Below are 16,710 nucleotides of genomic sequence, written 5' to 3'. Positions count from 1 at the left end.
AGGCCTACCTGCCCATCAGCAGGAACGCGAACAGGTTTTGGTAGAGTCTGTAAAGGACACTGCCCTGTCTAGTCCTGATGGTGGCAAAAGCAGAGGCTGCCTGTGCCTTCCTGCAGGTGCCGGGTGAGGGTCTGGGCACGTGGCCCTCAGTGCAGGAGGCCTGAGGCCAGGCTTGTGTCCACAACAGTACGGTTGCCGTGAGGTGCTCAAGGGGGCATGTTTCTCAGCAGAACCGACAAGGGGGTGCTCCCAGCTGCCCGGGCTGAAGGCATTAGGTACCCAAGCCGCCTCTGTGGGCCTGAAGATGGGAAGCCACAGACAACAACCGATTCAGGCTCCTCTAGGGGCTTGCGTGTCTCCAACAGCAGCAAACCACATTCAGCTTGTTTTGTTGAGGCATCAAGGAACTGAATGAGGAACGGACTGTTGGGTAAGTCTGGTTTCCACTGAACAGCACACCTGGGAGCTCGACATCCTGCCTTGGTTTGCAGTCAACGTGCATGTCTTGCATTTGTCACTCGACCCGCATCTTTTTAATGCCAAAAGCAGCAAAACCAACCCTCCTCCCTGCTATGTTCTCTGCCTAACAAACCAGCCCCCCTTCCTCAGTGGCCTCAGGGTGTCAGGCTGAGACTTACAGCCCCCTGCCCTGCTTGATACCCATGAACTTTTCCCCAAACACCGAGCCTTTCTATTACACCTTAGGGGTGGCCCCAGTCCCTTCACAAAAACAGACCCCACAGGGAGGGAGCTGCTGCCTAGGCCTCCTTCAACTCTGGCTCATGACTAGGTTGGTTGGCTGCTAGCAGAGCCATGCCCTAATAACTGGGCTATAATGTACCCTGGAGAAAGAGAAGACAAGTCTCAGATGCAAAAGAGGACCCAAAAGGTGAAAAAAGCCTATTTGAGACAAACTTATGGATGTAGGAAATCGCTGGTTCAATTATTTGCTTTCACTAGGATTTTACTTTTTACTGAACAAGGTAGCAAGGTTTGGGATGAGTCCTTGTAGCTAGTAAACACCAAAGAACCACAAGTTTTTGAGAATCCTCATCTTGGCATCAGCAAAGGCAGCATTCCCTCAGCCTGTCAGCTGGACCAAAGCAAAACAAGTTTTCTCTCTTACCAGGCCCTCATCAACATCCGGCTGAGTCCCTGTCCGTGGAGTCTAAAGGCATCACACCTCGGGTCAGCTAACCCACCCCACGTGTACACAGGTACCACACATCATATGCTTGCTGCTCTCGGAGACAGCCACAGAGCACAGCAGTGCATGACACAAGGGGCTTTTTCGTTAGTGTCACACAGCTAGCTCACTCGGTGGCAGTCACTTTTAGGCTAAAGCATCAGGATTCTAGGGAATACTCACGTTAGTTGATGGATGTTGGAAGGCATTGGAGGAAAACACCATAGTTAGGACAGTTAATGACTTACACACTGTTGGTAAGACTGATCTCGAACATGCACAAACATTTATCATAGTAACCATGGTGTTCATTAGTGCCACATTCAAATAAAAATAGTTCTATACAATATGTTCATTTGGTCATGTGCTATTTACAGATTTTTACAAAAACACACACACGTACACACACACACACACACCCCCTTATGTTCTCTACACCAGGCTAAAACAGGCCAGCAGAAACTTGCAAAAAAAGTATCATGGGTGACAACAGGCGCCTACACATTAATTCCTACAGCTACCTATGCAGCAGAACACAATTCACCTTCCCCTCGAGCACAGTAAAACTCAAGTTCTGAGCTAAGAACTTAAGAGAAAATTGAACACATCTGATAGTTCAAGCTAAGCCACTTAAAAGTTAAAAACAAGACAGTTATTTTTCTGTCCATTTAAAATGTTTTATTTTCCTTTTTAAACTAGATTGTGAAGTGCCACTGAAATAGGCAATGTTGGCAAAACAATGTCTGTTACAATAAAATACATTAGACATTTAAATAAATAACCTTAAAAACTACATGGGGGGACATGAACCCAGTCGATTGAATCTGGAACAATGTTTTCTGCACAAGCGAGAACAGGCATACCTCTTGTTAAGACTGATGTAAACAGAACCATCGGAACCCTACAGGAGAAGCAGCCGAGCAGGGTGGGGGGGTGGGGGTGGGAGTGAACAGGGGCTGGGGGGTGAGGGGGTGGCAAACCAAAAAATACTGACTGAGGTAGCAGTACTCTGCCCAGTGCAGAAAAATTGGCTTATGAATAAAAATTAGACTGTGATCTCAGATTAAATCCAGATGATCATGCAAAAACACAATACATGCTATTTAGTTTTAGAAAAAAAACACACACATTCATTTCCTAAAATCTGCTGCCAATTAATTTGCTGACAATGTCTGCTGGCTCAACTATATTTTTTTATACAAGGATGAGTATTAAACAGAACACTGTACATGCTTTTTCATCTACAAAAAAATATTTGCATAAAATAGTGTTAGTTCTCTGTACATGTCAATGGACACTTTAATTATGTGTATAAAAAAGGAAAATCTTGCCCCACTGGAGTCAGAAAAGCAAAACAAAAAATCTAGAGTATGAAATCTCCTTCACCAGCCAATATGTTCATGTGAAAATTCAGCAGAAATAGACAGTTGCTTTAAACAATAAAAAAATTAATTGATTAAGTTAAACATCTTCTTTATGTAAAACTGTCAGTCAAGACCAGAACATATCACTAAAGTTAGTGTCTGTGCTATAGACCCAGATCACCAGCGGCATTATGAGCAGCACAAATGGCCAGGAAATCCCATCGGTGCATGCCGAGAACGAGCAGGATTTGGTGGCAGGCTGCACACACTCTTTACCAGGTTCCAGGTAGTTGCGGGCCACAAACTTGAGTGTCTCATCCATTAGAATCACAGGCAAGGAGATTTTCAGCACCATTAGCCACTGGGTCAAATTTAACGGTGTGATCTGGAAAATAAGCTAAAACACAAAAAAAGCTCTGTCAAGCTCCCAGACTTGTGGGACAGGTAGTTAGGCCCCAGCCTCAGTTGTGGCCCCCGACCGCTTACTGGCAAAGGTTCCACGTAAAGGATGAGGAAGTGGAGGGACATGGACAGGCAGATAGAGCCCACCAGCCAGATGTTCTCCCAGGGGGGCATCCTCAGCAGGGACTGGTTTTCGGACAAGCTGTAGGACAAAGAGAGGTACATGAGATGTGCAGACCCAGAAGGCAAAGGCCTTTGTCACGAGTGCCCAAAACTGTTTTGAATGATGTTCAACGAGGCAACAGCTAATCTGGCATTGCCCACTGACCTAATTCTACCGAGTGAAGTTTCTACTGTGGCAAAGTTAAAGGAAGAATGTTTAGATGTAGGACAAACTTCCAATTTAAAATCTAGGCTTCGCACAGCAGACTCCATTTCAATGGACTCAAAGCTGCTCTCAATTGCCCTTGACGCTGACGCTATTTCAAAATTTCCATTTTTATCACTGGCTTAATTGGCTGATACCATTTGTCTTGCTGCTGAAAGGCAAGAGTGCCTTCCCTGTGGGCACTGAAGGCCCTATTTTTGGCCCCCACTGTCTCATAAGGAACATGTGGTTAAGCACTCCCACTACTTCCTGGAGGTGATGACGACTGAAGCTTTTAAAACTGGTGCTGCTTGTTCTTTCTTTCTTTCTGGGAGGGAGGAGCTTCTCTGCAATCATCTATAAACCACGACACCCAGTTCCCCAGTGCGCTAGCTGGCGGAGCTCTTGCCCCAGCTTGTTGAGGACTCACTGACCTGTTGAGGGCATTACACATCTCTATGGTTACTAGAACAGACAGCGCCATTGTCATCGGGTACGGGGATTCAAAGATTGCACAATCCACTCCTTCAAAGTCCGGGTTGTCATCTTTACACTGTAGGAAGTGGCTCTGCAACAAATGCCCAATTAAGTTCCTGATGAGCCAAGTACATTTCCAAGGTCCATGGCCTGTTCCACAGGAAGCCCAGAACACAGACCCACACAAGGTCTCACCCCATCTCCCAGAGAAGCCCTGGTCCTTCAGAATAATTTTGGATGCAACTGCTTATTATTTGAGCATTAGGATTATTTGGTAGGCACCTAACCACAAAAAGCACAAAGACAACCTTGTAACACTTTGCCTCTAAGATAGAAAAAAGGCAGACACATACCAGCTGGTAGAAGGACACTCTTGGTCCTCCGTCGGCAGCAATGAACCACCATGCAGCAGCACCCACGGTAGCAGCGCCAACATAACCTGGAAAGAGACACAGGCGGGGTCTACAGCCCACAGCTCTCACTGCATGTGCCACCTTGGGGGCCACTCTCCAGCAGAGAGGAGATCTGGTACGTCTGTGGTACAGGAGAGTCTGCCGCTGCCACTAGCAACTGCTCACTCATATCAGCCAAAGCAGCTAGATGGTGGGTTTGCAAGGAGGGGTGTCTGCAGTACAGAAAAACTACGCAACTTTTCTTCCAGCATTTGGGAGAAAAAGCCCTTATGGGAACTGGCTGGATCTTTACGCTAGCCAGGCCCCTCCCCCCTACCTGGGGGCTAACATGTCCTCCACAGAGCACCTTGCTGTGCTGGAGGACCAGATCACACCACCCATGACTTAGGGAAAATGATGCCCCCAGTTATACCCTTATCTGCTCCATCAAAGGCCTGGCAGATCCTTTTTGTGGAAATGCCACCAGAGCAGTTATTGCAGCACGCAAACAACATGCCAGAGCCCGAAGCCGACTGTGGAACCACCGCACCGCACCCACTGCTCCCTAACCAATTAGTTTTGATTTGATCAAGTTTATTACAGAGCAACAGGGCAGTAGAGAACACAGGGACTTGACACCACAAAGATGGTCCCAATGTGGGTAGCATCTACCAAAATGCACGCGTTCACACTCCAACTCAGCAATTACAATAGAACAGGAGGCAGCTGAGGGCAGCTATATAGACAATGACATGGCAATTCCCTCAAAATAGGAAGAAATACACAAAGATAGGGTTCAGCACACATGTACGTATAGCACACCAATACTTAGGAAAGTAAGTGTATAGAATAGATCTATTTGCTTGAATACTTCCAGAGGGTACAAGAGAAATTCAGTGTTGGAGGGGAAATGACTGGCTGAGAACCTTCTCACTTTATGCCACAGAGTGCTTTTGGAATTTTAAATCCTATGAACGTATTAAATAAACAACCCACCTTCCTATAGAACCCCAGGGCAGTTATTTTAATTCTCTGGGCCTCATTTCCTATGCTCTAAAGTGAGGATAAGAACCCACAGCTGGGACAGGAGAACAAGGTCTACAGAGATGGCGTATATAGAACCTGACCTGTGGCTGGGGCTCCCGTGTGTTTCCCAAGCACTGCGGATGAACACACATCTCCCTGCTCTACTTAAGAGGAATGCAGCTTAGTTTCATAGCTTGGTGATATAAGGCCTGACCCCGACTCAGGGATACCCCTGTATCCCTTTGCCCTTTAGGTTAAATCTCAAAATCTCATAACAGCCTAAGGAATGACAAGGATAACTAAAACAACTAATTTTCCTGTAAAGTGGTATATGGTTTATTAAACTCCATTTTTTGCTAACATAATACAGGGATACAAAAGTGGTTTTAAGGGATGAATTTACAACATCTTGGCTCATGAACTTTTTTTTTTTTTTTTTAATCAATGATATAGGGGCACCTGGGTGGCTCAGTGGTTGAGCATCTGCCTTTGACTCAGGTTGTGATCTCGGGTCCTGGGATCAAATCCCACATCCGGCTCTCCAGAGTGAGCCCACTTCTCCCTCTGCCTATGTCTCTGCTTCTGTCTCTCTCATGAATAAATAAATAAAAATCTTAACAAAACAAAACACAATATAAAAACTGTACTCACAGCCAATGGCCAGGTAACGGAAAAAGAGCCATCCACTGATCAGAGGTTCCTTCGGGTTCCGGGGTGGTTTGTTCATGATGTCTAGATCAGGAGGGTTAAACCCCAGGGCAGTGGCAGGCAGGCCGTCTGTCACCAGATTGACCCAGAGCAGCTGGACAGGAATTAAAGCCTCAGGGAATCCAAGGGCTGCCGTCAGGAAAATACTGTTTCCACCCAAAGAAAGAGACCCCAGATTATTTTGGAAACTACTTATATAGCATTAGCACGTTCTTCATCTCCACAAGAAAAATAAATAAATAAATAAATAAATAAATAAATAAATAAATAAATAAATAAATAAATAAATTAAAAAAAAAAAATCAATGGACAATAACAGTGACTGCTTGAACTTACTTTCTGGCCACCATAAAACATTTGTCCTAATTTTGAGTTAAAGTAAAATGTTAGAAAACCAAGAATTTTATGTTACTTTATATAGTTAAACTCATTTCTATCTTTGAGAGCATCCTTTACACATCAGAGTAGCTGCAGGACAGCCCTCTCGGGTGGGAAGAACCTCTACCTTCCCACCAAAGACCAAAGCTGCTGCCATATGAACAATAATCTGAAAAACTGGTCATCCCAAGGCCTGATTTTAGACCAAGGACTACAAGGGATCTTTCACAGGGACCCACCAGACAACCTCCCCCACATTTGAGGAGATGAGGTAGCGGATAAACTGCTTCATATTGTTGTAGATTGCCCGCCCCTCCTCGACAGCAGCCACGATGGTGGAGAAGTTGTCATCTGCCAGGACCATTTCAGAGGCAGTTTTAGCCACTGCTGTGCCCGAGCCCATGGCAATGCCGATCTCCGATTTCTTCAGGGCAGGAGCATCATTCACACCATCCCCAGTCTGAAAAGGAACATGAGAAGTGGTTTACACAGACCTGCCGCCACCTCACACACACATCCCTGAAAAAGGCTCAGCCATCTTGAAGCAAGGGGTAGGAATGGAGCTGGGGGCCTCTGGGCACAGACATAGTGAACTATCATTTTTACAAAGTGGCATCACAAAACACTCTTAACCTGGGAAATGAAACAAAGAAGACTTTAAATTCATCTCTATGAAAAAAAAAATCATCTCTATGACTTTTTTTTTTTTTTTTACCAAACAAAACTCAAAACCACCCACATGGCAGTTACGATGCAGCACTCGCATCCACCCAGAGAAATCTCAGAATAGGTGTAGACTGCAAAAAGGTGGAAACCATAACATGCCATTTACAAAGGTCACAAACATGTAAAAATACTAAATACTGTCTACAAAGCTATCATTTCCATGGGTGTTTTTTAAGCTTACAAAACACCCAACATTGAATTCAGAACAGTGGTTCCCTCTGGGAGAGGAGAAGAGGAAGGAAGTGTATCTGTAATATCTGCTTTCAAGTAACATCTTTTTTTCTTAAGGTTTTACAAACAGAAAGCAAATATTACAAAACATGAATGTGTCTGGGTGAAGAATCACACTAGAGGAAAAATACTAGAAATGCCCCACCAACAGGCAGCTTTAATGCTTGACCAGTACCATCTAATTTCAGGTAGGGTTATCTGAAGATTGGGTGATAGAACACAAATGAGTTCTCTTAATTTTTAGAAAACTGTATACTTTAATCAAGACAAAGACTGGGTGTCACCATGTATTTCTCCACAAATGACTCAGAAGGCACACGTCTACATCTTTAGAGCCTTCCCTGCAGGTAACACACAGCATGCCAACTATGGGTTGGTAGAACCCTAGACAAAGAACCCTGATTGTGACCGAAATCAGGATATTCCAAATCTGGGAGCTGGTACTAAAAATTTAACAGTCAAAAATCACAATGTGCTGTGTCTGTGTAGTGTGAGCCCAAAGGTACTCACCATGGCCGTAATCTCATCAAAAGACTGAAGGAATTCTACAATTTTTGACTTGTGGGAAGGTTCGACTCGAGCAAAACAGCGGGCATTCAAGCAGGCATCCCTCTGGGCTGAAGGACTGAGCTCATCAAACTCCCGGCCTGTAAAAGCCTTTGACGTCACATCTTCGTCCTGTCCAAAGATGCCAATGCGCCGACAGATGGCCACCGCCGTGCCCTTGTTGTCTCCTGTGATCATAATGACTCGGATGCCTGCTTGCCGGCACAGCTTTACAGAGGAGGCCACTTCAATCCTTGGAGGATCCAGCATGCCCACGCATCCAACGAAAGTCAGATTGGTCTACAGCAAAAGAATCACCTTGCGCTTAAACAGGACATTCCAGTCTTTTCCTTAGTGTCAACAATGGCCAGTCACACACTAAGAGGAAAGGTCTCTGCGTCTTCTTATGATAAATTATGTAATGGTGACTCTTCTCTAAGATTAAAATTCATACAGATATAAATCCACTGAGGAATAGTATGAATATGAATTCCAATTAATCGGAAAGGATGAAATACTGCATTCTTGTGACCAAATCATCCTTTACCTCTGGTGACAATCCTCCTTTGAAATCAGGAAAAACACCTACCAAGGACTAAGAGCACTCTAGTGGTGGCTACTCTAGTGGCCCAAGTGCCAAAATTAGCCTTACTCCTTCCAGGCAGTGCTTCAGGAAGGCACATACCTGGGAGGAAGGAATCCTATGAGCAGATAAGGAGAAATCTCTCAACTTGGATATTTTGACCTTTAATAACTAACAAATGTTTAAAAAACATTCCCAATTTAAAAAACATCTTCATTTACATGGGAATTGCAGAATAGGCTTTACAAGTTTCTTTAGCTCAAGTCTAAAGGGTTCCACCCTGAAGGTAAGAGACCTGTATTAAACTGTTAACTGCACGTGTTGGAAGCAGCAAGCTAAATTGGAATGGTGATGCATCTGACCTGCAGAAAAACAAATAACCACACCTTTTTCTTGGCAAAAGCAAGACTCATTTGACCTTTTACTGAAGGAGCACTGTTTGAACACAATGAATGTGCAGGGTGTGGGGGAAGAAACTTTGCATCAGCTAACCTCATATTTAATAAAGTTGGCAGAGTCCTCAAGGTTCATTTCTTCTCTTCTCAGAGGGTTGTCGTGGGTGGCCAGGGCCAGGCACCGCAGTGTGTCGCTGCCGCTACCCCATTCCCGAATGACAGACATGACCTTCTGTTTGACGCCTGGGGTCATAGGGACTTTAGTACTTCCAACTCGAATGTGGGTGCACCTGTCAATGACACCTTCAGGAGCCCCCTGGAAATGTTACAGACTGAGGTCAACAATCTTATTTACTGGGCTCACCCAGGATGTTAATCCTGGTGAGAATATCACAACTGCAATGTGCCGTACTTGCCTTCACAAACATTTTGCTCATCGAAGTCCGGCTCGGTTTGTTTGGTGTACAATAAACTGACATTGATTTTCTATCACGTGAAAACTCCAAAGTAAATTCCTTTTTCATCAACTGCTTAATGACCTATAAGACAACAAACGTGGAATGCTACTAGATGCCCGTTTCTGAGTATTCACTAAGCAACTACTACCTGACAGGCACTGGGGATTTAGCAATAGACAATGAACAAAAACAAGTGGAATTCTCCCCCTCCTGAAGCTTATACATGCCCTCTAGTTTGGGAAAGACGCACTAGAATGTAAACAAAGTGCTATGGGGAGGAAATTTTTTTTAAAGATTTCTTGCTTATTTATTCATGGGGGTGGGGGGTTGGGGGCAGAGGGAGAAGCAGGCTCCATGCAGGGAGCCGGACAGACTCAATTCTGGGTCTCCAGGATCACACCCGGGCTGCAGGCAGTGCTAAACCGCTGCACCACTGGGGCTGCCCGAAAAAAAAATTTTTTTTAATAAGGCAGGGAAGGTGGATGGAAAATTTGTATGTTCAGGTTGCAATTTTACATAAATGGTCAGAAGAAACAGGAGCAAAAACAGAAGGGATGTTTGAGTAAAAACAGGAGGGCTATTTGAGCCAAGAGCACAGAGGTACAGGCTGGCATGACCTGGTGTACTCAAGGAGCCTCCACGCTGAGCAGCTGGAAAAACTTACAAGAAAAAGAGGTGAGAAACTGGTTATAGAATGTTAAGAATCACTTCATGACATTTTATAACAAGTGAAAATGGAAGAAGACAAGGGAGGTTTCAAGGTCTGGCAGTTGCATTAAGAATTAGCTAGCAGGGGATAAGGAACACCACTTAGTACAAATAATCCAAGAAGTCATGGCCACTGGGGGCAGAAATAGGTGGTCCAGAGCACTGCTGAAGTTCCCACCATGGTGGGAATGTTCGATCAGAGCTACTCATGTGGCTGTCCAGTGTGGCTACTAAGTACCTGGAAGAGCTGCTGTTTTCTTTATTCTGAAGAGCTTCAGGGAGCCAGCGGCCACCACTCTTCACTCTAGCACGGTGACCAAAGACCTCATGGGAGTTAACTGCACACAGGGAAGGTGGAGGATGGGCCCTGGGGTCTCCCTACCCCTGGTGGGAGATGGACAATTCAGCCAAGGGAGTCTGCAGAGGGCCCGGGAGGGAATGTTTCAGGGATGGAGAGAGCAACAGCTTGGGTAAATGACGACTATAAAGTACCCTTCAGATTGAGACGTTGTCAGATCTGCATCGTGTATACAACCGCGTTACCTACGGTGTATACTTCTTGTTTCTGATTTTTATACTTTTGACTTTTCTGGCCTTACTGCATGGACTGGAGCTGCCAGTACAATACTGAATAGAAACAGGGAAAGTAGAACTTTTTCTGTTTCTATTAAGTATGACATTACTATAGGCTCTGTGTAAATGCACCATCAGCTTGAAGGTGAAATTTGCAGAATTCTCATCATGAACAGAAGTTTTATCAGATGGCTTTTCTGTATCCACTGAAATGATTTATGGTTTTCTGCCTTTATTTGAATTACCCTGATCTTCTCCTACCTCCCACTCAGACATTAAGCTAATGACAGCTGCAGAAATCCCCAAGAACCCCCACATCCAGTGTGGGCAGTGATGAGTGGACTGATGTCTGTGGCTTCTGTGCCAGGGTGGGTGGACGGACTATAGCCACCCTCTTGCCAGAGCGGCCTCAAGCAAAAAAAAAAAAAACACAAAAAAAACACCATTACTGAATTCTGCATCACCTCAACTGCATATATTATGTGTTTAGTTTCCAGCATTTGTTGTACCAAATGCTCTAGGAAGACTGAAGGAACATGTAGAGATTCTAAGGTGTGGACCCAGGCAGGTACCAGATATATGAGGGACAGGCACAGACACAAAGCCGTTTCTTCCAGTATTAGCATGGTCCAGAGCAGGAGTTATTTCCAGATGGTTCACTAGGCCCATTTCACCTTTATTTATTTATTTTTTAAGATTTTATTTATTCATGAGAGAGACAGAGAGAGAGAGAGAGAAAGAGAGAGAGGGGCAGAGGGAGAGGCAGGCTCCATGCAGGAAGCCTGACATGGGACTTGATCCCTGGTCTCCAGGATCAGGCCCTGGGCTGGAGGCGGCAATAAACCACTGAGCCACTGGGCTGCCCCCATTTCACCTTTAACACACTTCTCCTTTCTGGGGGCTGGGGATTGGCATGGGATCAGGTCTGGGAACTTTCAGTGAAGGAGCCCCATGACCATCGTTTCTGACATACACACCACCCCCTCTGCTGCAGACAAAAAATGAGGCAAAGGCAGCCATGGAGCAAGAAAATGCTTATTAGTCTGCAGATGAGAGAACAGAGAGCCATACCCTTATTTGTGGTCATTCTGACAGTTAACGTACCACTTTCAAGCTCCATAATACTACTTGTTTCCCTTCATCAAGTAGTTACAGATCTAGAATCAAACAATTCTAACCCTCAGTCTCTGTGAAGCTAAAGCTGCCTCTGAGGAACTTATTCACACCAACTAATAACAGAGCAGTCAGGCAGTGTGGCTTTGCCAGGCCCACCACCCAACCCCAGGCTGACGTCAGGGGGTGAGCTCTCTCAGAAACAAGGGGACTGGACTTCTCCTGTGTTATGGAAGCCACCTTTGTTGGAGCAAGATGCCATAGGACCCGCCCCAGGCCCTAGTGACTATGATCGCTAGTTGTGAGCTGTGAGCTGACACACTTAGCGGAAATCTATATCCTTAATTCTGGTGTGAGTTTTGCATCCTCAGGATGGTTATTATAAAGGAGACAAATGATGCAAAAAAGGATACTAGAGCATAAGTCTAATTCTGCCTCACCCTGGGAGACTGCACTAAGTCACAGAAGGCCTCACTTTTCCTGCCTGTAAGTGCCGGACTGGACTGGCTGGTCTTGAAGCCCCTTTCACAGCCTGAGACTTGGTGTGTTCACCAAAATGCTTAAATAGCTCGAGCGGAATGGGTTCGAGAAAACAGGAAAAGTGAAACAAGAGAATACATTAAGATGGCTGCTTTGAGAAATTTTACTAGAAGAGAAAAGCAGGGTGCTAAAGGGGGAAATAAAGTCAAAAGAAAGTTTTATGATAAAAACCATACTACTATTCATCCTGTGCTGATAAAGATCTGGGAGTGAGAGTATAGGAGAGAGGGTGGGTCTCTCACTGTGCGAGGAGCAGCCTGGCTCTGCTGGGAGCAAGGACCGTGCGCTCCCACATTGGGAGCTCTGAGAAGGCAGACCTTGGGGGCATGGATAATTGTGTTGGAAAATATCTAGTGATCCCTCCTATTTTTTTTAGATAGCCAAATCATTGGACTTGAGAGTGAATGTGAGGAAGGAGATGCCACAAGTTTAAGGAGATCAGGTACATGTATCTTAGCTGTCTATGAGAGGGGGTAGCAAGAAGGGGCAGCATGGACAATATACCAAGCTTAAATACTGACCGAGTTGCAGGCATTTGCTCGCTCTATTTTAGAAAGACCCTTCAATTCGGTATCAAATACATTCATCTTCTCTACTAGGCATGTGAGAGCAGTCTCTGTAGCTTCTCCAACTTTTTCATACACACCCTTCGCCTGTATTGGTTAAAAGCATAGAAAGTGTAAAAGTAGTAAATAAGGTTTTCATTAATAAAGACTTCCCATCAGAGGACAACTTTCTCCTTCACTACATCATTCTTCTAGGGGCCATTTTTATCTGACTCTGGAACACAGGACACATACTTAAAAATATACTCCAAGCACATTATCTTATTCTAATATAACTAAGTCATTCTGTTACAGATTTTATTCATTTATTCATGAGAGACGAGAGAAAGGCAGAGACACAGGCAGAGGGAGAAGCAGACACTCTGTGGGGAGCCTGATGTGGGACTTCATCCCAGGACCCCAGGATCACAACCTGAGCCAAAGGCAGATGCTCAACCACGGAGCCACCCAGGTGCCCCTATAACTAGGCTTTTTATTTCCTTTAACTATGAGAAGCCACTAGTCACAATATTAATTCAAACAGAGCTTACAAAGAGCATGTGGCAGTGTGTGTTACCATTTTACAGAGTTCACGCCAGGGTTCTGCTGGAGACTGCCTTATCTTTTAGATAGAAGCCAGCATATTATTATATAAGTAAAAAAGAAGGGAAAGAGCATTTCTGTTGGCTAAATTTTATTGTCATCAAAACAACCCTCTAACCTTCAGTTTATCAAGGACATAACAGTCCTCATCTTAAAAAAACAAACAAACAAACACCCCCGCAAAAACAATAGACAAATACCCTATACTTTCGGGAAAACATGCCCTTTCCTAGGTTTTCTTCGTGTATAGTAGCCAGACCAAAGCAGAATGTACTACGTACACTCTGGTTCTTAGGAAAATGACTACAGTGAGCAGTCAGAGGACATAGGAAAGGCTCTCAGCTTTCTTTGGCTAGGTCACACTGACTTGGATAAAATGGAAAGAGGAAATAAAACCAGGAACCCTTACTTTCCAAAGGGAGGAAGGAAGGCTGGATTTTCATTCCACCCACCCCACCCTTGAACTAGAACCGCCAGGTCTACTTTCCCATTTATACGGAGCCTTACCTCATTGTAATCCAATGCAGAATCATTACAAAGAGCACAGATGGTTGCCAATTCCACAAGACCATCATATTGATGACATTTCACTGGTTTATCATCTTTATGCCTATCAAAAGAAAACACTTTTAGAACAGTGTGGTCATCTCTATTGATTTTTACTTCATTATGCTATATAGTTTTGTGGACAACAGCCTGGCAAATATTCCAAAGAACTTGAGTGATGGCTCTTAGAAATCTGATACTACTAGAGACAATAAAAGAATGTGTCTTTGATATCAAGAAGCAATCAGTAAAGTCCAGAAGTTCTTAATTAAATTCTTCCACCATAAGTATCAATACAAAACACAGAAACACCCCTTGAAAAACTGGGCTCCACAGATGAGCTAAATAAAAATGAAAAAAGTAGGACTTATACCCTGTTTTCTTTTTCAAAGTGTGCATAAAAAAAAGTACTACTCTAGTAACTAACATGAGCCACATTCAGAAAAATCTGTAGATACACTGCCAATCTATAAAGTACCAAAGTGCCACAATGGATCCTTTAAATGATTAGGCAGGTGTACTCACACTTCTCCAATAGGTGCGTATGTTGATCCAGTAATGGTAAACTCATTAAGGGAGCAGCTATCACCTTCAACTCTGTCCAGAATGAACATCTACAGAACAAAGGCACGAGTGTTCAAAGGGTATAAAAATGTGGAAGAAAAAAAATCATCTTTGCTCTGACAAAAAGCATTCCTCTTTGAGGAAAACAATCTTAACAAATCTCATGAACTGAAGCTCAGCATCAGAAGTGCTGTCCCTTATTCCAACCAGACTCAAATAGTTAAGATCGCCTCTCGCATCCATCCAAGAGTCTGAGAAACAGCATCACTAATGTGCTGAATAAGCAGCAGAAAGGGCACCAAAGACACAGAACACAACCCTCATGACAAGTGAGTTATGAGGACTCTGGGGCAGTCAATTCCATAGACACAGTAGCACTCTTCAGAGTGCTCAGAATTCCAAATTTCAAAAGGCTGGCTGAGAAAGTAGTATTAGGTAGTCCTGCCTGAGAGCTAATAGTAAAAGCCTGGGAAGAATAAACTCACATTTCAGAGCTGCATAAACACTCCCTGAGTAAAATAAGACAAATTACTTCTCTCCTCCTTCCCACTTATTTTTATTGTGGCAATAGCTCATTTTCTATGAAGGTCCATAACCCCATGTATACAGTCAGGAGGCTGCAGAGCTGAATGAACTCATGTTACCAAGACAAAACACACAGAAGCACACTTAGAAAAGGACTGTTAATTTTATAGAATAAAGTGACATGAGCTAGTTTCTTAAAGACGAGGTTTTTTTTTTCCCCTTGGTTTGCTTTTCAATCATAATTCAGAAGCCCACTTTAGAAGACTCAGATTTAAATTTGTGTTTTTATGCAAACTGAAACTATAAAACCTCATAAAACACAAAATGCCTTTTAACTATATTTTATCACATCAAAATCCCTCTGAAATATGAACAATTAAGGATATCAAATCATTCTACAATAAATTAAAAAAATATCAAACTCAAGTTAAAAAGAGCCATGTAATGCTTTAAAAATTTAAAACATATCTTTCAGAGCATCTCAACTCCTATTCAGTAACAAAATCAGTTATCTTATTTCAAAATAACTTTTTGTGCCTCACAAATTCGCTATATATATATATATAAAATTTCACTTTTATTTTTTATTTTTATTTTAAAAAATATTTATTCATTCATGAGAGACACATACAGAGAGAGAGGCAGAGACACAGGCAGAGGGAGAAGCAGGCTCCATGCAGGGAGCCTGACGTGGAACTCGATCCCGGGACTCCAGGATCACACCCTGGGCTGAAGGCGGCACTAAACCGCTGAGCCACTCAGGCTGCCCTCACTAACTTTTAAATTCCAAAACTTCATTTATTTTTTTAGGAGGCAGGGGGTGAGGGGCAGAAGTAGAGCCCAGTTGGAAGCTAGGATCTCACAATCCTGAGATCATGACCACAGCCGAAATCAAGAGTCAGATAGTTAACCAACTGAGCCACCTAGGGGTCCCCAAAAAGTTTCATTTTTTTTTTTTTATAAGTAATCTCTATGGGGCACCTGGGTGGCTCAGTCAGTTAAGTATCTGCCTCTGGCTCATGTCATGATCCTAGCTAGGGTCCTGGGGTCGAGCCCCACGTTGAGCTCCCTGCTCTGGGAAAGCCTGCTTCTCCCTCTCCTCCCTACTTCTGTTTGCTCTCTTTCTCTTAATTAAATAAAATCTTGAAAAAAAAAAAAAAAAGGAACCTCTACACCCAACATGGGGCTTGAACTCACAGTCTGAGATCAAGAGTTGCATGCTCTGACTGAGCTAGCCAGTTGCCCAAAAAGCTTCATTTCAAAAGTATACTTAGATACAAATCAACCCTGGAACAGAACTAAGGCCATGAACAAGACACACAAAATGTCTTTTTAAAAAAGTATATAATGGGATTTAAAACTGTGATGACACCTGATAAAAAAGGTTCTAGTTCAAACATACACAACCGGTGTCAAATGAGAAAAAGATTCATGTCCAAGGTCACATGCAGCAAGATCATTGACGCCTACATTTTTTCTAACAGATACAACACCTAAAAAAGGAAGCTTGTCAAATGGCTCCTTCCAAAGATGTTTGACATTTTACAGAAGAGGAACAAAGGACCAGAGAGGTTAAAGCATGTGCTCAAGGTTATATAATTATTAAGTGGAAGAGAGAGGACTGGGCTTAACTATCAATCTCTCCCATAAGAAAATCCAATTTAAGCCTTTTATTAGAAGTTGCATGACCCTCAGATATGTCACTTAACTTCTTAGGGCCTTAGTTTTTTCCACGCAGGGAGCCCGACGCGGGA

General features: G+C 43.6%; 1 protein-coding gene across 5 annotated transcripts in view; it reads right to left on the bottom strand.

The window, feature by feature from the left end:
* ATP2A2 (ATPase sarcoplasmic/endoplasmic reticulum Ca2+ transporting 2) overlaps nucleotides 1-16,710 on the bottom strand; it is a 61,241-nt gene that overhangs the window by 1,694 nt on the left and 42,837 nt on the right. For 2 of the 5 annotated variants that reach the window (XM_025473894.3, XM_049101589.1), the window contains 12 exons: nucleotides 14,393-14,481; nucleotides 13,829-13,931; nucleotides 12,695-12,826; nucleotides 9,198-9,320; nucleotides 8,879-9,097; nucleotides 7,768-8,103; nucleotides 6,540-6,760; nucleotides 5,866-6,068; nucleotides 4,150-4,235; nucleotides 3,754-3,887; nucleotides 3,037-3,154; nucleotides 2,827-2,947 (listed from right to left, as the gene is read on the bottom strand). In XM_025473894.3, the coding sequence (XP_025329679.1) occupies nucleotides 2,827-2,947; nucleotides 3,037-3,154; nucleotides 3,754-3,887; nucleotides 4,150-4,235; nucleotides 5,866-6,068; nucleotides 6,540-6,760; nucleotides 7,768-8,103; nucleotides 8,879-9,097; nucleotides 9,198-9,320; nucleotides 12,695-12,826; nucleotides 13,829-13,931; nucleotides 14,393-14,481 (1,885 nt within the window). Of the gene's footprint in view, nucleotides 1-1,838; nucleotides 2,948-3,036; nucleotides 3,155-3,749; nucleotides 3,888-4,149; nucleotides 4,236-5,865; nucleotides 6,069-6,539; nucleotides 6,761-7,767; nucleotides 8,104-8,878; nucleotides 9,098-9,197; nucleotides 9,321-12,694; nucleotides 12,827-13,828; nucleotides 13,932-14,392; nucleotides 14,482-16,710 lie in introns of those variants that run through there. The other 3 variants (XM_049101586.1, XM_049101587.1, XM_049101590.1) reach the window with 2 other exon arrangements.

This window comes from Canis lupus, chromosome 26 (genome assembly GCF_003254725.2).
Source record: "Canis lupus dingo isolate Sandy chromosome 26, ASM325472v2, whole genome shotgun sequence".
Lineage (NCBI taxonomy): Eukaryota > Metazoa > Chordata > Mammalia > Carnivora > Canidae > Canis > Canis lupus.
Note: the sequence above shows the minus strand (reverse complement) of the source record. Positions and strands in the feature narration are given on the sequence as shown.